At 50.3% G+C, this 24,572-nt stretch overlaps 1 protein-coding gene across 1 annotated transcript; it reads right to left on the reverse strand.

The window, feature by feature from the left end:
* Nucleotides 1–327: 327 nt before the first annotated feature.
* On the reverse strand, nt 328–22,400 carry PITX3 (paired like homeodomain 3). Its single transcript, XM_039708782.1, has 4 exons — nt 22,174–22,400; nt 7,746–7,886; nt 2,888–3,093; nt 328–1,870 (listed from the first exon to the last, which is right to left on the reverse strand). Exons 2-4 carry the CDS (start codon nt 7,852–7,854, stop codon nt 1,307–1,309), a joined length of 879 nt encoding a protein of 292 aa, XP_039564716.1. The 5' UTR covers nt 7,855–7,886; nt 22,174–22,400; the 3' UTR covers nt 328–1,306.
* Nucleotides 22,401–24,572: the final 2,172 nt, after the last annotated feature.

Below are 24,572 nucleotides of genomic sequence, written 5' to 3' on the forward strand. Positions count from 1 at the left end.
AGCACAGTGGGGAAGCAAGAACCAGAAGAGGCCCAACCTTCCTGCTGCACTGGGTGCGTGCAGACAGGGAACATGGAGGGGGCTTCCTTTCCTCTTCCTACTGTGTGTGTGTGGGCTTTTGTTGTTCTGAGAAGCCAGGTATTTGTCACGTAAGTAAGGAACATGAACTACTCTTCCAAACTTCAGCCTCTTCCAGCTCGGAGTGCTTCATGCTGGTGCTTCTAAGGATGCTCACTTTTACCTGGGCTGCTGGCACTTGATTTCAGAATCTTTAGATGCAGGTTTGTGCTTTCAATAACCACACAAGCAGAAGCTTAAAGGGTTTGTGCCAACTTTTATTATCTTTTTTGGAAATGGGATTTGGGGAAGGGAAGGAGATGTGCAAGGAGGAGCTGATTGTTGCAGATGGGAATGTTTGGGATGTATGCTGGCAGCAGTGTGTCTGACCAAAATGACTGAAGCAGTAAAGCATGGCAGCCAGGACACTGCCTTAGTGGATGTGCTTCCTTTACAGGGTTTTTGGGTTTAAGGTCTGCTTTGTAGATTATTTCACATCCAAAACAAGAAAGCATATTTTAATGTCTCTATATGTATTTGTGTGTATATATATATAAGATAGATATAGATATATATATACACACATATTTTAGATTCTTACAACCCCCAGCTCCTGAAGGTTTCAAGTCTGAAGGGCCATGTATATATATGCATTATAAAGAGATGATAATTGATTGAGACAAGGCTTCCTTACTGGCTGTATGATAAATAAATGGGCAAGATATCTTTTATTGAAATCTTGCACATGTGCAGAGAATATGGTTTAGCCAAGCACCAACTGGTAAGCCCCCTCCAGCTGTCCTGTCTCTGGCTCTTTCCTGCAGGGGTGGTGTGAGGCTGCCTGTGCTGTCGCAGGAATTTGGGGGGCTCACCCCTGTGGGGCTTGGAGGGGCAGATTGAAACATACTTGGTTGTGCTTCCCATGGGTCAGGCACCCTGCATGTTGGGGCTCCTATTCCCCATGGGACTTCCAGTAGACTCTTTTGGTTTATTTTACCATGGAGGAGAAGGTTTGGTGGGCAAGAAGGGAAGGGGTTTTGAAGGGGAAAGACAGTCAAAATTCACCATACAATAGACAAATCTTCATAAAGGTTCGTCTGCCTGCTCATTCTTTTCTCTCTTTCTCTCCCTGTCTCCCTCTTATGCTGTCATGTTCACTCTCACTCTCTGCAGGACGTACGCTGTTGTAGGGCTAAAGGTCTCCTTTTGTCAGGCTAAGGTCAAGTCCCTGGTTGGCGTGGGCAGCCCTTCATACGGGCCTGTCCACGGCGTACTGGCAAGGGCTCAGGTTGGAAGCTGCTGTCTGCACCGCTGGGTAGGTGAAGTTGGCGTGCTGCTTGGCCTTCAGCCGCAGGCTGGCCAGGCTGGAGTTGCACGTGTCCCTGTACATGTAGGGGCTGGCTGTTGAGGCGTAAGGACAGGCACTGGATGAGACAGCAGAGTTGAGGCTCGGGCTGTTCAGATTATTGATGTTTCCCAGGTTGTTGAGGCTTGGGGCCGGTACCCCGGTCACAGCAGTAGGGACCATGGATGAAGGCATGGTCATTGAGGTGATGGAGCTGGGTGGGGAGAACATGGGCTGGGAGGAGAGGGGACTGACGTTCATGGAGTTGAAGAATGGAAAGCTCTTGGCCGAGAGGGGACTGCTGGCAAGTCCCTTGGTGGCCCAGTTGTTGTAGGAATAGCTGGAATACATGTCATCGTAAGGCTGCATCAGTCCATTGAACTGGGCTCCGAAGCTGTTCTTGCACAATTCGGCCTGTTGGTTCCTCTCTCGTTTCCTCCACTTAGCTCTGCGGTTTTTGAACCAGACCTGCAAGAGAGACAGAGGGAGGGCATGGGAATTGCTCTGGCAGACTTGAAAGGGGCCAGGGCCTGGTTTCTTTGCCCAGGAAGACGAGCTGTTGAAGGGCTGGCGATGATCCCAGGGAGATTGAAGCTGAGCATCAGGAAAGAGCTGCAGCAAGATGTCTGGGCTTCAGGGTCATCTCCCAACAGGAATCACCAGGTGGTCCTCAGTCAACCAACAGAAACCCAAACCACTGCCATTTCACAAAAAACAGAATAACTCACCTCACTCAACAAACAGATGCCCTTTATACAGAAAAAAGAGAGGAAAATACTTGCTGTATTTCCAAGAGACCACAGCCAGGAGGAGGGATTGGGGTTGTGTGACTTGGGAGCAAAGTATTTGGGGGATGTGGCTTGAAAACTGCTGAACAAAGGAAATAACTTCTCTTCTTTTGACTTTACCTCAGGACTGGCTTGGAGTGGGGTGTTATAGGTCTCTCTTCTAACAGGAAAATCTGTTAGTGTGAGAGGGGTTCAAACAATATAATTTCCTAGAGCATGGAAGCTGCTGGAAGGCTATTCATGATGCTGCTAACTCATATTTCTAGTAGCAGAGAGAAGCTCTCACTCCAGCTGGAGCGCTGCCACACCATGCCTGTGACTGCACATTGGTTTGGGAACCCAAAAGAGTGCCCTCCAGCCAGGGTAAGGCTGGGGGGTGATGGTACTGCAAGGAAAGGATCTGCTGGGTCAAGGCAGCCAGCTGGTGGGTCTCTGTGGGGAAGAGCCTTGGCTTTGGATCCACCTGTATAATTGCAAGGTGGCCCTGGATGGGGAAGGCATCACCAGCAAGGGGTATGTGTGTGGCAGGATGTGTCAAATCTCAAGGGCAGACCCTAGTGAGGTGTTTCCAAGAAACAGGAAAATTTTCTAGTGCTCCTAATTCCTTCCTTGCTTTGGGGACAGCTTGGTCATGTATCACAGCAGGCTTCTTCCCCACGAGCTCAGGCCCAGGAAGATGGAAGGGCTGCAGTCCTACCCGGACTCGTGCCTCTGTCAAGTTGGTCCAGACTGCAATCTCCTCCCTGGTGCTCATGTCTGGATAACGGTTTCTCTGGAAAGTGGCTTCCAGCTCTTGGAGCTGCTGGCTGGTGAAGTGCGTCCTCTGCCTCCGCTGCTTCTTTTTGAGTGAGCCGTCTTCAGGGTTGGAGTCGTCTGTCTGGTTCTGCTGGGACTTCTCAGTGTCTGTGCAAGAAACAGAAAGATGGGAGAGATGCCCTGAGTTAACCTGAGGGCTTGGATGCACTTGGGGAGCCTATCCTTGGGGCAACCAGTGCATGCTCAGTGAGGGCCCCTTCCACTGCAGTCATCAGGAGTGGTCCCATCTCCCTCCCTCGTCCTTGCAAGCAGGCATCCACCCAGCACCAAAACCAGTGCCCCCTTCATGCAGCACAGCTTGCCTTTGTTTAACTGCCGTAACAGACGTTAGCTCCAAGTGACCAGATTTAGATTTTCCAAACTTCCAATATTTGGGTTTCATTAACAGTTCACATGGGAGAGAGTGGCAGAACTTATCCAGATCAGAAGGTTCTTACTCTGCTTAAAACTCTCTGCCTAAGGTGTCCTTTAGAAAAACTGAACAGAAATTGACACTTAAGACACAACAAATGATCCAGTCGTGTCCCTCATGAACAAGGGATGGGAAAAGGCAAATTGCAAAATTGATAGCAAGCTGAGGCTCTTCAATTAGTTAAATCTGAGGAGCACAAATTTTCATTCCCCTTCTTGCCCCTTTACATTCTTAGTTAGCTGCATATGTTTATATGTTTTGATTTTTAAAAAGTTGGGAAAGGCCTGTCTTAGACCCTACCATGAAGTACTCCAGCATCTCCCTGTCTTTCTGCCCCTGCCTTCTTCCTGATCCACAGATCCCTCTCCTGGAGGCAGCGTCTTTTGTCCTTTTGTTTCACTGCCCATTAAAGTCTCAAAACTCTCCACGTATTCTCCATATGTGAAGAGAAGAGACTCTTCACACTGATATCTCACTGAAATGTACAGTTCAGTCTCCTTCTGGACATGAAGTCTATGTCTGCATGCTGAGCTTTTTTTGCTGTGAGTGGAGGTGGGCAGCCAGCTGCTTCCCTGTGCCACTGCCCTTTCTGGGGGCTGTGCAAATACAAGCAGGCAAAATGCAAATAAGGGCAGAATGCAAATACAAATATCTTCCCTTTAGTTGTCCTCCATAGAGTGCCCAACTGCTCAAATGTGGTACTTTCTTTTATGATGGAAGAAAGCTATAGCTTGTGTTCAATTCTGCTGGGAATCAAGACAAGTCACTGTAGAGGAAAATTATTCCAATGAAAATAAATAATTTCTGGTGTTCAACTCCTTCCTCTGATCTAGAAGCTAGCCATTTCCAAATGAAAATCAGATCTTCAGCAGGGAGAGGAGGTGTTCTTTTACAATGGGAAATAGTCAGCTAAACTAAATAGAGATTTTTGCAAATAGGTCCCAAACTGTTCCACTTGGAAGAAGAACCTTTAAAAAAATCATGGCATCACTGCTAAAATTGAAATTTTTGTTTGGTTGCGGTTCTCTGAGTAGAAGCTAGTTCAAAAGGCTTCAAAGTCCAGAAAAATCTCAGCATGAAGGTGTCTGGTACAGCCCCTTAATGAGTAGGGAGGCAAGAAGACAGCAGCCTGGACTACAGTTGAGTCAATGAAAAAAGGGATTCCACAAGTCAAATGGATGTGCTCTGGAATAATAGTCTCTGTCTTTTCCATTTAGATTTATAGGGCATGAGAGAGGCTTAAAAAAATCTGAGCCCAACAGAGACTGCTGCAGGGCAGTGCTGTGCCAACAGTAGGTGCTTTAGTGAGCTCCAGGCCTGGAAGATGCTCCTGTCTCAGAAACAGGCTGCTGCTACCCTTTTCCTATGACAGCCTGTTAATTCAGAAATATTTTCCTGCTGTTCCTGGAAAGCTCTCCTTGTACTTGCCTTTCTTCAAAGGGAGCAATGCTGGAGTTGCAGAGAGCATTTGCAGGAGAGGTGCTTCAGGGAGGAAACCCTGGGTGTGGTTAGTGGCTTTCTCCCCACCAGCCACCCCTGCTTCTGTAGCATGTCTGACACTATCCATCAGCAGGAGTGTGAATGCAAGGACAGTGAGATGGCCATTGCTCACAGCAGCAGGCCATAAGTTGGTTCTTCTGAGCAGGAAGGTGCTATGTCCTGTTCTCAGCATCAGGACCAGTTTGTGTTTCCATCCGGGGTGTACCTGTACAAGAACTTTCCCAGCACACTCTTGAAACAAAGCCATAGGAATTGAAAAGTGGAATGAAGGAGCTTGGTTGTGGTCTTGTGGTACTCTTCTCATTTTCATGAGCATCTTTGTGGATCTCATATTCAGCAGAACTCTTGGAAGCATGCTCTTAATGTGGATATTTATAGTGGTTCTTGCCAAGAAGATTAATCTGATTTCTCTAGCTCAGGGTTTTAAACCAGTATTGGATGCAGGAGATTCCTGCACTATTCATCTCCAAAAGAGATTGAACGGGGAGCGATGCCACCCATCTGAGCTAGTTATTAGGAATGGCTCAGTACAGATGAACGGACAACATTTGGTTTGTTTGTTCATCTGCTGAGCCTGGGTTAATTAGGAGCCTGATGCATACAGTCCCTGACAAATATTCATTTCCAAAGGGCTTGCTGTGAAGTAGGAGGCTATGCCCTTATCAGGAACTCCTGCCCAGGACTGCCCTTCTTCACTCAGGAAGAAACTATACCAAGAGGGAAAGAAAACGGAACGAAGGTACCACTGATTTATGGGCTACATCTGAGTGAAAGAGATCACAATGTATCTTGTTTGGTATTTGTCTTCTCAACACCCTCTGGTATACCTACTTTCCATAAATCTTAAGTCTAAGGGGAAGTAGGAATCCCAACTTTGAGCCTTGAAAAATCTCTGCAGTTCATCTTGGTGTTCTCTTTGTTTCCATACCTGCTAGCTGTGTTTCTTTCTGTGTCATCTCTTTTCTACTTCTTCTCTAAGCAGGGAATAAGTCCTCTGTAAAAGGTGCAGAGTTTTGACTAATTGCAGTGGGGACCCAAATCTTGGCAATACAGGGAAAGAAATGAGCCCAGAGAAAGGATATGGGTGCCTTGAATCTATGCTTGAGGAGCATAATGTGGAGAGATGTGGGGCAGTTCTTTACCTCCCTCACTCCTCATCCTTGCTCTCTCCTGACCTGTGCTGCCTGATGAAACCTAACAGAAGGGGGTGTCACTAACCATGCCATACAATTGGAGGACGCTTGATATCCCTGAGTGCTGAGCCTAGACAAGCAAGGTTTGTGTTCACTTCCTCAGGATCACGTACTTGTGTGGATGAATGAAGCAGGGCCAAGGAGAAGCAGGGAGGCTGCTCTCTTGAGGGGAGTCAATAAGTGCCAGAAGTGCAGCCCTGCCCCTATTCCAGGCAGCCCTTGGTAGCCAGCTCTATTCTGCCTGACACTGCTGATGCATGGCTGCCATCAGCCTCTGCTGCAAAGGCACAAGCTGCCAGCACTTGCACACAGGTAATGCTGGCAAGTCACCTCCCAGAACCATTTTATTTCTAGACTGCTTAAGACAGTGGGGAGTGATGTAGCCAGGCATCTGACGCTTATTGTCACCCCAAAATAGGTCGTGGAATATATCTTGTACACATTCGCCCACTCAGTGAAACGACTGTGGCCATAGCTGGAATTAGCTGCCCATGCCTAATGGAAAGAAAAGTCAGTGCCTAAATTGGCACTTCTACAGCATGCCAGGTTGGGCTCGATAGGGAAGGCCACTTGAATGGAGACACTGCCATGCATCCAAAGCAGCTGACGAGGAGCCACTGAGCTTGGGGATGTGCCCAACTAAGGTACGTGTGCAGTGGGGAATTTGTCGGGCGGATTCTCTGACTCTCGTTATCCCAGCGTAACTCCCTTCGTGATACTTTCTCTGGGGAATTTTAATCTGCATCATTATCCTTATTAGCTTTTGCATGCGGGTGAGCCTGGAGGCTTTACACGGAGAGCAGCGGGCTGTCCCCAGCCCTCACTCCCTCATGCTGGCACTGGCAGAAGCAGCTTTGCATCCTGACACATCCAGAATAACAAGGGATGGAGTGGTAACCAGACAGATGTAAAATCCAGAGGAAACCATAGCATTTGGTAGCTGATTTCTGAACAGGTGTGAATGGTGATGATCCTTATTCAGAGCCTGATAAAGAATTCAGCAGGCTTCGGGTTGGTTCAGCCTTTGGGAATGGTCAGAGGCACCTCTGTGGGGGAGCAGCAAGGCACAGGTGAGGAGACATTTTCAATTAAAGCAGGAGTAAGACAGTGCTTCCCTTTCATCTTAATGGTTGAACCTGGAAAGTTCAGCCTAAGGTTTACCATTACCTTGGAAAATTTAAACCCAAACAATTTAAACAGAGGTTAAAAAAAAAGCGGTTTAAAATTAGGTGTAGCCTTCTGTGCCTTGGACACTTCCTATGTGGTGGGGAGAGCTCTTCTGCTCTGGGGATCCTGTTTAGACAAATACAATAAAATCTTGATTGGGCTGTGACCTGACTTGCCTGGCTCTCGCCTGCCATGGGCTGTACCCTTGTGAGCAGCGGCTTCCTGCAGCCAGGGCCAGATGACCCCACCACTGGGATGATGTTCTCACCCTCCCAACAGCTGTCATTGCAATATGGACCCTTAAGCCTTTCCCCTGCTTGTTGGCACAGCCATGCTGCTATGGCATTTTTCTGGCTCCTAGTACAAAGAGAAACTGTCCCTCTGGGAGCACTGCAAGTCACTGGCCACCCAGATCCACGCACAAGGATGGGTCAGGGTTTTTCTTGTATCCTGAGCCTTGCACTCACCGCTGTGGTCCTGCCCTTTGCAGCTGTGCTCATGTTGAGGAGTTCCAGAGTCCGAGAGAGACAAGTCTGGGCTGCGAGCCTCTGCATCTGCCAGCAGGTTGAAATCCATGGGGCAGGGATGGGTGGTGGAGAAGGAGGAATCTGAAAAACAGTAGTCACAGGGTGATCAGAGAGATCAATGTGTGTGTGACCTCTCCTCACCACCTCCAGCAGGGACTTGCTTTGAGGAAAGGTCTAGGAAAACTAAAGGATCCCTGTGTGATCCTTGGACACCTTTGAGTTTCTTGGCTGGAAAGTGGACATACTGGGCTTTCAGCTGAGCTTCCCTATCCATCAAAGATCATCTAGTGACACTTCTATTTGCAGCCTTCAGAGAAAGAGCCTCCAATTTATAGGTGACATTCAGACTGAAATAGCAACGCCGGGAGCATGCTGTGTAATGGAGATCTGAGGAAGTGGTTCTGGGCCAGCCAAGGGCTGTTAGCACCTTCCCCAGTCATCCCACCTCTCCCATCCTCCCTGCCCAGCCTCCCTCCTCTTTCTCCCTTGTTTCTGCTCAAGCTGGCCAAGCCTAAGTTAAGCTGTTCGGAGAGCACTGTATGCACACATCCCACCAGAAAAGCATTCCTGTGCCTGGTACTGATAGGAAGGCACATCTGCCTGCATAGCCACTGCTGCAAGCAGAGACCCAGGCAGTGCAAGTGAACTCCTTTGGGGTACATAAGGACTTCTGGAACCTGAATTAACATGGGAATCACATTTTACACACTTAAGTGCCTGGGAATAAGTGGTCCTGGCTGTAGCAGGAGCTTGCTTCCAGCCCGAAATCATCCTGACTGGAGGCTCCCCATGTCCCCTCAAGAGGCTGACCTGTGCTGGTGGGCCATCTTCCCTGGCTGAAAGTATCCCAGCTGGGAAGCTGTCAGTGCTGCTCCCCATGACTGCAGGAACCACTGTGACTCTTCTACCACCTCTTTCCACACCTCTCTTTCCCAAGACCAATTCTTTTCATCATTCACTTCCTTTTGGACCCTGCACCCTCCACCTGTATTTCCTGAAGGAACTCAGCCACTTAGTTCTGGACCACACTGGATGCTTATGAATAGGCAGGCATGAGGCAGTAAGTGTTCCAAGCCTGGCTACATCCCCTTGGAAAGGTGAGCTGACCCTGTGTTAGCCCCTAATCTGAATTTTGGGTCATAACCAGCAAAACACAGGATGTTTCACTGCCACCAGTGCACAGTTTATGAAGGCTGGATCAATTTGAGGGGACCAAAGCAGCTCCTGAAACTTTGGCCACTCCCAGCTGATACCTCATCTTCCCAGCTAGGGATCCTTTTACTCTAAGACACAACAGCTGATACATTGTGCCAGGATCTGGGACCCCTGGGTTTAGGGAAGTTTGGACCAGGGGTTTGGAACTTTCAAACTTTAGGTGGAGATCAGTTGTGAAGGCTGGTTCCTGGGTGGTGAAGGATTGCCCAGCCCCTCAAATCCATGTGTGTCAGGGAGGGAACGTGCTGAAGACAGTCTGGACTGTGTTAGTTTTTAGACATGTAAACAAGAGATTAATCACATAGCTGTTGCACCTCATTTGGATGTGGATGACAGTGACTAAGAATGTATTTTCAGAGCTGTCTAAAGCCTCCTTTAGTCAATTTGCACAAGGCTGCTGCCAGGGCCCAGAGCTGATCCCCATACCTGCAGTGTGCTTTCCAGGCTGTGATGAGAGAGAAAGGAGCCATTTCTAATGGTTATCTGGCTGGCTTCTGCAGCAGATCTCTCTCACAAAACCCCTGCAGTTTCTCTTCACTCAGCTTGACCTCCCTTCACTGCCTGAGAGGTTCACCGCCTCTCCCAGGTACTGGTGGGACAGTCTCAACACCAACCTCAGTCAGTGCTCTCTGGAAGCAGCACATAACAAACCAGGACCTGGTTCTGGTTTCCCAGACCTTTGCCTTGCTCTGGGCTTCTCTCCTGTGGGAGAGAAGTGGCAGGACTCTGGCTTTGCCATGAGGCTGGTTTCCATTTCCACTTCATGGCAAGGCTGACCTTTGATGTCTGCTGGCTCTGTTAAGCTCCTGCCAGCAGCCGGGCACAGCCCTGTTGCATTCTGCAGTGTGTACATACATGAAGTGATGTGACAGGGGCTGTGTTTTCTTTAATACCTTTGCATGGAGTAGGGGAGTCCATCTGCTGCTGATATTGCCATGGCTTTTAGCATTACTCTCAGAATTATGCAGAAACGCGGAGTGAATTAATTCCATGGATTAAGTCTTGATTAAGATGTGTGTCACTTTGCTGTCTCAGAATTTATTAAGAGCCCTTCTTGAGTCTGCAGCAGATGGAATTTCTGCCCAATGTTTGTAGATGATAATTTCCCCTCTTCTACAGCCATTTGCATATGATTGCATCTGTCAAGCACAATTTCCTCTCTTCTAGAGCTTGACACTGTACTGGACGATTTAAGGAGGAATTCAGATCCTTGCCTTGCTGTAACTCAAGGACAGTGTCCTCCTGTACAGGGTCCTATTTGCTCTTTTTTCCACATCTTGCATTGCTTTCATCTCTACAAACTAGAGTGAAGACAGGAAAACCAGGGGGGAGTATCTTACATAGGCAAGGTTCCATAGGCTTAAATGACAACACAAAGTACAAGGCTCAGGAGAACTTAGTCCTGGTATTAAAAATTTATGCCCCATCCTGGGCTGCACCAATGCAATGGTTGCAAAGTTCATCCAAGCTGCTGGACACAACATAGCATGTTTAGCCTGCCTCAGAGATACAGTGGGCACTTAGATTAAAACTGGTTATGAAGGGTGGCTAGTATTCAAGCTTAAACTGGGACTTGTGGCTGAGCACCAGTTTGCTTTGTGAACAGAATTTAAAAGCAGGAGGATTTCAGAGAGAAGATGATGTATGTATATATGTAATTGCATAACCTACTGCATGTGCCATATGTGGTGGCATCAAGGAATGCCTACTCAGTTTGCTCTGAGCAGGTCATGGAGAAGCAAAAGCAAGGGGAGAGAGGGATCTACTCAGCATGAGTATAAAAGCAGGAAAAGTCTGCAGTGGTGACAGCACGTGAGCTCTGTACCAATGTATTTACCCAAAGGCAACCCCATGCTACTGACACAAAAGGCTGTAAGGTATTCTTCTAGATAATACAGCCCTTTTGGATTAAAAAAAAAAAAAGTGCTTTTGTCCACATTGGCTAGATCTTGCTGTAGGCAGAGACATTAAAAATGTCAGTGCTAAACCTTCATGGCATTTCTACTAAGTTGTTTGCCCAGTCTCAAGGAATCAGTGAAATTGGCAACTCAAAAGTATTTTTATATAAAATCAAATTTATCATCTTCATCTCACTTTCTTTTAACATAAAAGAACAGTTTCTTTAGGGACAGTTCCTATACTAGCAACTAGCAGCCAGGCTTCTCAGAGGCTTCAGTTTTGTAAAACTAGCCGTGGCTCCCAGTCTGCTCCAGTAGCAGTAACTCCTTCCATCAATGTGTTATTGCCCCTGAGTTAAAGGTTCCCAAACTTTAGGTGGAGATCACATCTCTCACAAACTTTAGGTGGAGAACACATCTCTTCTTCCAGTCACTGCCCATGTGCGTCCTCTCCTTGGTGCCCATGTGAACATGCTGTGGCCACCTGTACAAGACCCTCCAGCCAGACAGGGAATTGCCATCCCTTCTCCATGGACATGGTGAAGGGCAGGGGAAGAGCAATCCTGGCTCTAGGCCTTTTCTCTTTTCAAATGCACCCCCTTTCTATTTCTGTGTCAGCTCCCAACTGCTCAAGCCAGGGACATTTAGGCAGTAGAAGGAGGGCACTCCTTCGTGAGAAGTGCAACCTCATTCACCTGAAAACAGAAACAAGGGTCCCTGTGATCTGTCTCCTGGTTCTCTGTAACACACTGCTCCATCACCTGGGAGCAAAGAGGATTTTGCTTGGGTGTTTTTTTCTTTGAAGAGGTGGGAAGGAAACAGAGAGGCTGACTTCAAGCAAAGTAAGGCTAATTATAGGGGTGGCTTTTGTCATGTGGGTCTTGTCCATTGAGAGCTCCCTAGAGCTGACTGACTGACTAGTGTGTGCTGCTCAACTCTGCACTGCCTGCAGGCTTCCTGCTGGACCTGCTTTTGGTGGCTTGATCTGGAAGTAAAAAGCTGTTTCTTGCATTGTTTTGATGTTATTTGTCTTCCCATGGGCATGCAGGTGTGCTTCAGCAAGGACCTGATGCTTCAGGTTCCAAGATAGCAGCACAATGACCACTGATGACCCAAGGATAGGAGGGAAGCCCTAAGCTGGCCTCTCTCAAGCAGATCAGCACCGCCCTGTGGATCTGTGAGTTTCCTGCCTCCAGCCAGGGCCAGAGTACCTGAATCTTCTGCTTGGAATTGCTGATCTACACAAAGAGTTCAGGGTTACCCCTCAGGCTGAAAGGTGTTCTGCAATCATTTGGGGAGAAGTATCCTTTCATTCTTGCATCCCCTGAGGTGAAGATATGATGTTACACTAGATTCTTAGGGTCAGAGCTGTCTCTTCCTGCTCCATCAATCGCAGAAGTCAAACTACTGCTGATTGCTTCACTCCTCCCATGGTCATTTTCCCTGGGTGCCGGCTTACTTTTAGGAGAGACAAACATTTGGACTTCTATTTAAATGTACATTTTCAGGAAGACGATCTGCCTCTGTACTTTGGTGCCTTTGAGGGGCTGAGGCAAGGTGGAACAGGCCGTGCTTCTCCCTCTGCTCCTTGTCAAAGAGGAAGTGATTGAGAGTGTGCCTCTCCTCTTGAGGAAGAGCATTTTGTTCTTTGGATACATGTGTTTGTTCAGGCGATGGTGCCATCAGAGTGCCTGTGGGCTGGAATTACAAGTGCCACATGAGCACAGCACATGAATCGTGCAGCAACCAAGAGTCAGATTCTCTTTGCTGACCAACACAAATGCTGCCTGTGAGGGGCTCTTTCCCCACTGCTAGAAAGCAAGAAGGATGGGGTGCAAAATGAGTTAATATTTGTTTCCTTGAGACTATCGAAATATAACTATGGGGAGACCAAGGTCACCCACTGCTAAACATCTCAGTGTAGCTTTAAATCTCTAATCTTAATGGAATTGCAGCAGGAACCAAGAGCAACCATTAATCACTGGAAGATAAACAGCAGCAGCCAACCGGTGACCCGGAGCGCAGGGCCATTATGGGACAGGAGAGCAAGCTGCCTGCCTCCAAAAACATCAGGCTGTGCACAGCCTCAGGCTGCATGAGCAGTGGTTTCGGGTGCACACTCAGAAGTGGATCATTGACCTCCAGCAAGGGCTGAGTCACAGGTTATAATAAACTTTATTTCTCTATTTAGTCCCTACAGCTGGGCACTAACCCCTGAGCTCCTGAGGGTGGCTTTCTAGTGGTGTGTGCTGCTTTGAAGAACATGGTTTAGGGGTTTTATTCCTCTCATCAGTAGGAATTGCCAAAGCTCCCTGAGGCACTTAGTGACTTTGTTGTCAGAGCAAGTTGTTTGGCACTGCCCCACACATGGATTGGGCCACAGAGCACTGAGAGCTGTGCATGGTGCCATGGAACTGCAGTAGCCCAGGCTCTCACTGCCAGGCTTCCTGGCCACAGCTGGCAGCAAGGACCTGAGAGCTGGCAGCTCTCTGACGAGGGGATCCAGGTTATTTCTATTTTCGTGCATGGCTCTAAGGAGAAGTTCTCAATAATGTGAGGTGGGAAGAGGGTGAGGAGGTAAGGTGCTGCCACTGACTTGTCTGGGATTGTATCCTTCATCTCAGAAATCACATAAATGAGCATATCTGAGCTGGTGGAGGTAATAACCAAAATTCTTTTAAATGCTTTCAGATCCTCAGAAAAGAGGTGCTAGGAAAATGCCCAACCATGCTGGACATTGCCTAATGCATTTCCTGGGGGCTGGAGGCAGCCTGCAAGATGAGATCAGGCCACTTGCTTCCCTCACATTGACATGAACCTCCAGCTGTAGAGGAGGATGATGGCTGAAACCTCTGCTCTGGGTGGCAGAGGGTTAATAAACTGCCTGTATTCCGGAGGATTATCACAATGGAAATGTCCCAAGGATTGACAGCTCCATACCCATGTCCACAGCAAAAAAAGGCCACAATGGAATGTGTCCTGTTCGCTTATTTGATGGGCTGCACTGTGCCCCTGTGCTGTGGAAGCGCCCTGATGTCACCATGCCCCACACACAGTGCATGGTTCCCCACAACAGGTGTGCCTGCAATCCCCCAGACTGCTGCAGACCCTGCCAAGCTGAAGCACTGGCTTCTGCAGAGGCAGGGTAATGTGCTTGGGCTTGGCTTAAAGCAAGTTCTTCACAATAGTATCTTTGGACCTCTGTGCTACCCTTAGCATACCTGGATGGTTTCTGAAGTGGCACAAAAAATTTGGAAACAAATTGCTAATCTTAGCACAAAACAAAATCCCTGCCAGACTTTCTGCAAAGTTGGGGTTTTTTTTCTCTAAACTAAACATTCATAGTTCTTGCTTTCTTGTAAGCATTGTGCTTCAGGTCTCACTGTGTCCAGCCGTGTTTCCAGTGTCTCTTGGATGCTATGCCTCAGAGGGGTGTTCGGAACCTTGGATCTATCAGCCAGAACTGGGATTTTCATTCTGACAGACTGTGCAGTTATATTAATAAGGCTACACTTTGTTATGGCTTATTTTGTTTGTTAGGCATCTGGAACAAAATAAATCAGCAAAAACTCTGTTTTGCCCAAACAACTTTCAATTGCAAAAAGTTGCTGGCACATGGTGTGGATCCACCATGCAGGAGTGCTATGAGTGAGAGGACAGTCTGCAGTTATAGGAGAAGAAAAATCCTGCAGGGAAATTAATCCCTTTGTTTTGGGGAAGGGAGGAAAAAGGCTGATTTCAGTAAGAAATTCTTCCTGGGAAAATCTTACAACTGAAATAAAGGATCTGCTAACGTGGAGTGCCAGCACTGGCCTGGCTGGAACGTACTGACTCTGTTCATCCCCACCTGCCCTTGCCCACTCCTGCAGCGCCGTCAAGCTGGCTGCAAAGCAACTCATGCCACTACTGAGGGATCTGCCTGCATCTGCATGAGAGAAATAGCTGCACAGCCACAGTGTACAAGGGATTGGGATCTGCTCCTGCCGAGCCAGGAGCAAGACAAGAGAGTTGCAAGCCAGGATCCCAGGCAGGAGTGAGAGGTGCAGGCAGCCTGTCTGCAGCTCAGCCGAACACACGCTGCTCATGCAGCAGCAAAGGCTACCAGGGCCTGCCATCAGCAGATTGGTATGTGTGGCTGTATTTAGTTGGGCAATTGTATAAATTTGACTAATTATTCTGGCAGTCAAAGGAAACTGGCCTGATTCCTATGGGGGCTGTGCTTGCAGAAGCAGGGCTGGGTCATTTCTGTATCTCTGTGGCTGTAAAGTTGGCTCATTTTAGGGAGGCCCAGATAGCTCTGTGGCTCCAGCTGCTGTTAGATTTGTATGCAGATGAAGGGCAGTGGATAAATCAGATGTTATCGAAGATGTAAATGATTCTCATAATTAGTAAACATGCTCAAGAAAGTTTGTCATCAAGCAGGGGGTTGAAGGTTGGGATGGATGCCCTGCCACCAGCATGTCACACCACTATGGCTGTCTGACCTCTGTGCGCTGTAGGGCTGCCAGTGATGTCTGCCATCCATCACCACTTCTGGAAATTCTTTCTGGAGAACTTCAACTTTATCATAAACATTTGTTCTATGACAGAACTCAGCAAAACCAGCAGCTAGAAAGAAACATTTTTGGGAGGAGGGGTGGTACTAGATCGTTGTTTTAAAACGACCTGCCAAAGCTCAGCGGGTTGCAGAGCTGCAAAGGGAAAAGGGGTAACTGCCAGAAATTCTGTGATGGCCCCACTAACCACCATGGCCAACGAGAAGCTCTGCTGGTTAAGGAAACAAGAGCCCAAAAACTGCTGGCTTGCTTCAAGGGATGTGTTGTCTCAGTGCAAACTGGCAGTGCTGGAGGGAGTCAATGTCTGCTGTGCTTGGCTGTAAAGTTTCCTGATGATTTTTCTTTTTTTCACCCCCAAGTAATTTGTATTTAAATTTTGTTTAAAGCTCTCTGGCAAGAAGATCCTTGCAGAATGAAGCCTGCTGTGAATAAAACAAGTGGATGATCTCAGTTTACAGTATCCCTCCCCTCTTCCTTGCGATATTGCAGCTGGTAGGGCTGGGGCAGGAGGAGGGTGGCTCCGGGAGGGATGCTGGAGCTTGCTCCCTCTCCGCACTCCATCTTTATGGACCTTGCACCATGCCCTGAAGGTCAGCCTGTTTACCCAGACACTGTTTGAAGGGGCCGAGGGAGGCAATTAGCAAACAGTGCCGGGGCCGATCCCGCAGTGCCTCGCACGAGGCTGTGCCGGCAGGATCGGGCCCGCGGATCGCCCGGCTTTCCTGTCCTGCCCCGGCCGCGAGCGCTGCGCCTGTCGGGGCCGAGGAGGAGGAAGGGCGGGGGGTAAACAGAGAGGGCTGGCAGCCCTTCTCCCGGAGCCTCTCGCCCAGACGCCCCACTCGAGGCCGTGGCAAAATGTCTCATGTCCCTAAATCCATGGCACAACAGTCGCTGCAAAAGCAAAACCAAGCGGTTTCACTTTGGGAATCCCGAAATGTGGGAGTGTGCTGCCTAAGGACTGTATACAAAGTATGCTTTTTTTTTTTTTTCTCCCCTCCACCCCTACTCCTCCTTCCACCCCCCCTTTCCCCCGCCAAATCCTCAGTTTTTCCATCTGCTCGAGGCCGCATCCCATGCGGAGCCCTGGGAGGTAGGCAGTTTGGGTGGGTAGGAGAGGAAGCTGCAGAGCCCTAATTACTCAGCCAGTCTGGCCCTCGGGCGATCCCATCAAAGCGGCTCGGAGAGAAAAGGGATGGGGCAGAAGGATGTGAGCCATCTCACAACGCTGCCGCCTGGGTCACACCACGTCCCGTCCACGGACGAGCCTGCTCCGGGGACGGGGCTGCACCCTGGCACCCTGAGAGCAGCCCTGCTGCAGCCCCAGCGCCAGGGAACGGCTTTCCAGCCTCCCACCCTGGTCTGCGACTCGGCATATCTGAGCTCAGGGCCTGGGGCACGGTTATTAAAACCCACCCAACACAAAGTAAGCTGCGAAACCCTTTTAAATGGGCAAAGAAAGTCCATATTTTACATCGCTTTGGTATTTTTCTCTGCTTAGGTGTGGATTCATATGGAGGCTGATCTTTATAGCTCGATTAATTTACCTTAACAGTCTAATTTTTTAAAAAATTATCCTAGTACATCCAGACCTCTAAAAAGTCTTACTTATTTTATTTTGGAAGAAAACCTCCATGCATTTACTTTTTAAAAAACAGTCTTGAAATAAATGCAAACAAAAAAAACCCCCAAACCCAACTCACAGAACTGGAAGTTGGGATATTGTGGCACCAAAAATAAAACTGATGGAACAAACAGGGAATTTCATGTGGTTTTCATTGTCAAGTCTAAGCTCAGAAACAAACAGGAAATAAAAATGGCTAAAACAAAAGAGATTTCTTTTAAACTGTGTTCAAATCTAAGTGGGGAGCTGCTTTATGTGGGAGGGATTCTATGTTTATTTGTTTTTCAAAAAAAGGAGTAAATAAAAATGTCCACATGTAGACAGGTCAACTTGATTTACCGTTAAATCCTCATGTTTCACAATGGTCATTTATAATCAGCTTTTTAAAAAGAAAATTAGACTCATAAAAATGGCAGCATTGCAAAGGAGAGAAAAGGCAATGGGTGGTGGGAAGGCTGCTTCTGTTTTAAATAAGGTTGAGAGGAAGAAGGAATGGAAAGAGGGAGAGAGGTGGAAGTAACTGCGAACCTCATTTGTTTCATTCCATCTTTGCACTTTTTCAGTTTTTGCAGAGCTCGGCAGGTGCTGAGCATTCCAGCCTGTACCACACCACTGAAGCTCCCCAAGTAGCAATTTAATGTAGGTACTTGAAAAGAATAGCCTATAGGATCAGTGCTATATGATTCAGAGTGGCATATGTGCTATATCCTCCCAACAGAAGTATTTCTTAGGCTCTCAGATGTGGGATTGTGAACTAGTTTGATAGGGGTTTACAAACTGGTGTCTCAATCACAGTAGCTCTAATGGTGATTTTTAGGGGTTAATTTAGAGCATGCAGGACCCAGCTCCCCCAAGCTGAGGATCTGCTAAGATCCCTGGTAGCTGCAGTCCCACCAATGCATCTCAGAACATTTTGAACAGTTGAAAAATCAGAGGGACAAAATTAATATCAGTTTCTGCAAATCCAGCTCTGGTTTCCCTCCTCTTTTGCACTATTCAAAAGGGTGTAAATGTTTATTTTCTGGTGGAGCTGTGGTTTAGGAGATAGCAAAGAGCATCAGATTGAGGGTCAAGGGACAGAGGCTGTATTTCTGACTCAGATCAGGAAATTCTGCCAGAGCTCAGTTTCTCCTCTGCTCAACAGGGATATTTCCCTTCATTCTAAAGTATCCAGAGATCTACATATAGAAAAGCTAGGAGTCTCCTGAGGAGAGAGATCATGAGGTTCAGCTCTTCAGAAATGAGTGTTCCAAAGATGAACCTACACCCTGCAAATCAGTGGTAAATTTCCTGTTTAGGGGTAGAGGATTGGCTCTCTTCCTGAATCTGCTTGGTAATACTCTGACACTGACGGGAAGAGAGGGACCTCCCTTGCTACTCTCCACCTCTTTTTAAAGCCTAGTAACAGAAATGTTTCTTAGCTCCTGCCCAGCTAAATCTCCTAGGTCTTTCCTGAAAAAAAAAAACCTTCTAATATATATATTTATTTTTTTTTTTTGCCGAAACCCAACAGATCTATTGCTGACCATCCCACAGGAATTGCTCTGGCCAGGCTGCCATACCTGTCCTCCTCTGCGGTCAGAGGGAGATGAGGATTCAAGCAAATCCTTTCCCACAGAAGTGACCCCCCTCTTTACTGAGTCTGGCCCCAGTCCCTTGTGCTGCCAAGCTTCCAGGATCAGCCTGTGGACTCCCTTAAATGCCCCAAGGAAGCCCAGAGCTAATAACCAGCTTCATTCAATTCCCAGTCACATTATTATCCAATCTGCCAGAGGCATTAATATTCAGAGGTGAGGCGGGAGGAGGGCAGGGGTGCTGGTGAGGGGGAGCAGCACACAAAGAAGAGGAAGGGAAGTGTGGCGGACTGGCCTCAGAAATATTCCTTCTCCAGCCGTCCGAAACCCCAGCCTATTTCAGCCGGGTGTTGACAATAGAGGGTTTTTCCAACAACCTCAGCACGAACTTTAATACCAGCTGGTAGAGACTGTTCTCCAGCCAACAGCAAATGCCCAGCCTTGGCACAGCCTAATACCCACCAGCCCCAGTGGCCCACAGCAAGAGGGGAGCTTTGCCCCCTCTGCCATCAGGCCCTAAGTAAATAGCAATCTCCCATTTTTAAACAGACAGATAAATAGCTGAGCCTGCTCAGAGACGCCACAGCCTCCTGTTTCTGACCCTGCTCCTTCCATGGCACCACAGTCTCATCCCGTTGCCTTCCAGATGCAGAGAGCACAGTTTGAAACCAGCACTTCTCCCCATCTGGGACTTTGTTCCCAGACCCAGGTACCTCCCCTGTCCCCAAGGCCAGGGCACATGTGCCAGGTCACGAGACAGACCTCATGTCCCCTGCTCATCTCATCTTCCTTTTGGAGCGGTCTCCTAGATCAGGTTTCTGGCTTTTTCTTTTTGGCAGTCTCCAAAGTCAGCCTCACCTCTCAATCTCAAGGTTTTGGGTAGCATCTGACAGAGAGAAGATACAAGGATTTTTTTTGCCAGCTGTCCAGAGGGAACATGAACCAATACTTTTGCAATCTAGTCACAATTTGCCGATCTAATAATTGCCCAAATTAAGCCCTTATAGAAATGTAATAGATATTAATTGAGGCTTGAAACAGTTTCTCTGACAAATATTAATATTGGTTTTTAAACCAGTGCCTTGGACAGGAATATAGGTGGGCTTACATGAGCAGAATCTGGGCTGCAGGTCAGGCAAATCCAGGAACTACAATAACAGCAAGAAAACCACCGCCCTTGCCCAGACCCCTCTCCAGGCTGGCACGGAAAGACATCTCTCTGTGAGGTTCCTTATGAGGAATACCGGGCATAGTGTGACAATTTGCTAATGAAAAATAATAATTTAAGAAATTAAAATCCAACTCTGCTCTTCTTCAGCAGACATTTGTGAAAACTGAAAGCAGCTACCATGATTGGACATTCCCTCCAGAGACAGAAGGCAGGCTTTTGTCCCTCACGGCGAGCACAAACACCCATTCACTTCAGCTCATCAGCAGGTTGAGGGGCATGGACGTGGTGCTGGGAGCCAGGGAGACACTGATCCTGTCACCAAAAACGTGGTCCCGTCCCTGTCTTTGGAAGATGGGACAGGAACACAGGTGAGACTCTGAAAGACACCTTCCTGAGTAGTTGCTTCTAGTATCTCCCGAAATTGCAGATGGGAGAGAGCCATTTCATCCCTAGCATCCTGTGTTCCAGGCCACAGGCTATGTGTGGAAGACCCACAAGTTTGTCTGGGGGACGCCAAATTCCTCTCTTTGCTTTCAACACTGGACTCCACTTAGAAAGTGGACAGGTCGTGCACCCATCAGTCGGAAGTCTGTTTCCCTCCCAGATGAAAGAACGGGAAGGACATGAGGGATAAGTTTTGATTTTTGCACTGCCAGCTCGAGGCGTCAGAGGGGTGCGGCGGCCGGGGGCTCACCTCCAGGCTCTGCGAGGCACCGGCGTCCTGAAGCAGCGCGTTCCTCTGTGGCTCCCGTGCGGAGCCGAGCTCTGCACCTGGTAACCCGGCGGGCCGGGCGGGGAAGGGGTGCGGAGCCCCGGGAGCTCCGGCCAAGGGACTGCTACCCCGATCTGCCTCACCCCAGCGGGGCGGGGAGGGGAGGGGGTGGGGGCTGCGGCAGCCCCCGTCAGCGCCTCTGCAGGGCCCCGGCTCTGCCGAGCGGTGGAATCCAGTCCCCTCCCCGCTCGTCCCCTCAGCTGTCCAGCCGCGGGGGCGCCGGCTGAACGGCCGACAGGTGTGCCCTGCTCGGCGGCACCGGGCCCGCCGCCCCCCTCCCTGAGCCCGCTCCAGCAGCTGCGGCGAAGCGCCGGCATCGGCCCCCGCCTCGGTCGCCCTCCCCCGCCGGAGCCGCGGCCAGTCGGGACGCACCCGTTCCTTACTCCCGCTCCGAGGAGGAGGTCGGGGGAAAGGACAAGGGGGTGCCGCACTGGCGGGCTGGCTCTTCCCCCGGAGCCGCACTCGTTGAGCGGAGAATAGACGGGGCAGCGGAGAGTACCGGGCTCCGCCGGGAGCCCGCTACAGTTGGCCGGCCTTCCCGGGCACTCAGCGGGACGGAGGGACGCCGCTCTGCACCGTGCCCCCGGCGCCGGGGAGGCGGGAGGGCCCGTGCAAGCGCCCGGGGGCCCGACAGCCGGTTCTGCCCGCAGCGTCCCAGCGCCGGCCAGCCGCGCTCCGGCAGGGACGCTCGATGCTCCCGGCAGAGTTGCCGCGGGGTCGGCGCTCCCTCACCGCAGCCCGACCAGGTCTATTATTCCCGGTCGGGTGCCTGGAATCCCATCCGCCACAGCCAGCGGCGTCCCGGGGCAGATTCGCTCCGTCCGCCGGGGCCGGCTCGCTTCTCCCCGGCGCTGCAGGGAGGTCGGCTCTGCTGTAAACAGAAGCCAGCCCTTACATAAATATAATTTATCCAACTGTCCAAAAGCCGTCGGGCTGCCTTCCTTTTCCCCGGCGACATCTCCCCGCCTCGGCCCCGGACCCCGCAGACAGCTGAGTCGCAGCCCGCAACGCCGTTATTTACAGCGAATCCCGGCTAATTTAAACAGCCCCCTGCCCCGCTTGTCCGAGTGGAAAATGACTAAGTTTAGCAACGGCGAGAGACTACAGCAGCGCTTGTGGGAAAGGGGCCCGCGTCGGCCCCGAGGGGACGGTCGGGCTGCGGCACCCCGACGGCGGCGAGCAGGGGTCGTCGGCCTACAAGGGCAGGGCAGTGGAAGCGCCGCGCCCCGCTGCCAGGCGGACAGCGCTCCCGGCAGCGATCGGGGGCAGCTCGGCCGCGCACAGCCCCGGGACCCCTTCTGGATGGAGCGCAGGGCTCTATCCGCCCGCTCTCACCTGGCTGCCGCCCCTCAACCCACGGGAGGCGACGGAAAGCCGATGTCGCGCTGAACGGGGCTGGCCCCGTGCTGCCGAGCACAGCACAGCCAGCCACCCCGCCGGGGATGCTCTTACCCTGTGCCAGCATCGAAAAGGTTACGGCCGGCCGGGCTAGTATGAAGGGGCTCAGAGTGAAAGGAGGGGAGAAGGTCGTCCGGAAGATCGGGGACGGAAAGGCACTTACAGTGGCTCCAGATGCGGGTTCGGCTGAGCGGACTTAATCCTGCGAGAGGAGCGAAGCTGACCGCCGCCCCACGCCCCGGGCTGCTCTGCCGCTGTCAGAAAGTAAATTCCCCCGGCTCCCCAGCCACTCTGCGCGTCGCTGCCGGCCCGCGGCTCACGGGGAGGGCGGAGGCGGAGGGCGCCGGCCGACTGCCGCCCATTCACCCTGGCCATTCACTTTATGGCGGGCGGCCGCACCGGCACTGCTCCGGGCCCCGGCACTGCTCCGGGCCCCGGCACTGCTCCGGGCCCCGGCACTGCTCCGGGCACCGGCACTGGCACCGCTCCGGGCACCGGCCCCGGCACTGCTCCGGGCCCCGGCACTGCTTCGGGCACCGGCACTGCTCTGGGCCCCGGCACTGGCACTGCTCCGGGCACCGGCACTGGCACTGCTCCGGGCCCCGGCACCGCTCCGGGCACCGGCAGGCCGCTGTCAGAAAGTAAATTTCCGGGCCCCGGCACCGGCACTGCTCCGGGCCCCGGCACTGCTCCGGGCACCGGCACACCGCCTGCCTCCGGCACTGGCCCCGCTCCGGGCCCGGGCCCCGGCACTGCTCCGGGCCCCGGCACCGGCACTGCTCCGGGCCCCGGCACACCGCCTGCCTCCCCAGGCCATCCCGCACCCGGAGCCCGTGCCGAGCGTCCGCTCCTCAGTCCTGCGCGGCGAGCCTGCTCGGGTTTTGCAGTTGTGGCTATCAGCCAGACAGAGCTTTTTGGGGGTACCAAGTCCGTAGCCAGCTGGAAGCAGTGGGAAGCGTTGCGCTGCACGATGGAGCAGCAGTTGCAGGGCACGCTCCATCGCACGCACTGTTGCGGCTCGAGGCGGCACCGGGAAGCGCTTCTCTGTCAATACTGTGCCGCTCCTACCGGGACACGGAGGCTACCGGCTGTGCGAAAAACACCGCGCTCCAGCCCACCGATGGGTCTTTTGGAGCTTAAATGCTGCTCGTAGTTTGGATTCCAGCCTGACTTCTGCTGAAGTTCACGGCAAAATCCCAGTGCAGGAGTGCAGGGTGTGATCACCCCCTGAAATGTCCCCAAATGCTTGTACCTGCTATAGCAAGCCTTGAACGTGTTGGCACACACATTTTACTCCAACTAAACAGGTCTCCTCTCTCCCAATGCTTACAGGGAGAAGTTTGTAGAAGCTGGGCTTAGCCTCTCTGTCCTGCTCCGGGAGCCCAGGGGAGAAGTTTGTCCCTGTCAGACTCTTCTAGAGCTCGATGTGTGATTCTACGGTCTGATTTTCTTGAGGTCATTCTCATGTCAACCTGCTCTCCAATTTATGATATCAAAGGTCACCCTCAAGCTCTTCCACTGACATATTTTAAAGATTAGGAAATAATGCTGTGAGAATAGTAGCGAATTTTAACCCTGAACGATTTACCAGCCAAATTTAAGGAGCCTAATAAATGCATAACAAGACATAAAGATACGCATGGAAAGACAAATGCACACGGGGCAACACAGGATGTAAAAAGAGGTTAAGCAGACCCAGGCATTATGGATTATTGTTGAAAAACATTCACCGACACGTTAAATCAGTAGAAATGCAGAGATTTTAAAAGGAATCACAACAGTGACATACTTGTGAGAAATTACCGTGGTTTTTAAATGGTAGTAATCTGGGGCTTGTGTTTGTCTTACTACTCTTTTTCCTGCCAAAAATGACAGAAAGCTGGACCACATCTGTTTGTAGCTCAGATTTTAATCCACCCCGGCATAGGTTTGTCTCCATCAGGAGAAGCAGACACAGTGTAACAGCACTAGCACTTTCCACGGGCAGTCTGTCTCTATCACCGCATGTCACAGGAAGTGGAAACCATGCATAAGGTCTGCAGCAAAGAAGGGACCTTATTTTCAGTTGCCTCCCTCTCTCTCCAAACCTTTCACCTACAGTAGCCTGCAGCAAACACAGTTTGTGCTTACACTTACAAATAATAATGAAACAAAAGTATTTTTAGCTATTTCTCTGTCTCTTAGACCTTTCTCACCATGTCCCAAGTTGTTCCGCTGCGGAGCACAGTGCACAGATTGTTGGATTAGACCATCCAGGGACCTGCAGAAGGAATTTGTCATCAAGGCATCCTCAATTCAACTGCTTCAGGGACTGACCCCTGAAGGGTGTCTTTGGGAGGGAGGCTGTAGTGCTTGTTGTTGAAATGTAGATCTTGTTGGTTCGTGCCAAGACCTCTTAGCTGTAGTGCACCTTGTTCTGCCAACAGGAGACTTCATTGCTGGGAAAGAGAACAAGGACTTCACATGGGTTCAGGAGACCAATGTTACTATTTAAAATAAAATAAAATAGAAAAGAAAGAAAATGCAAAAGCAAACTAAACCAAGAGTGACCCTGATTCATGT

This window comes from Passer montanus, unplaced genomic scaffold, assembly GCF_014805655.1.
Source record: "Passer montanus isolate IOZ18808 unplaced genomic scaffold, ASM1480565v1 scaffold21, whole genome shotgun sequence".
Lineage (NCBI taxonomy): Eukaryota > Metazoa > Chordata > Aves > Passeriformes > Passeridae > Passer > Passer montanus.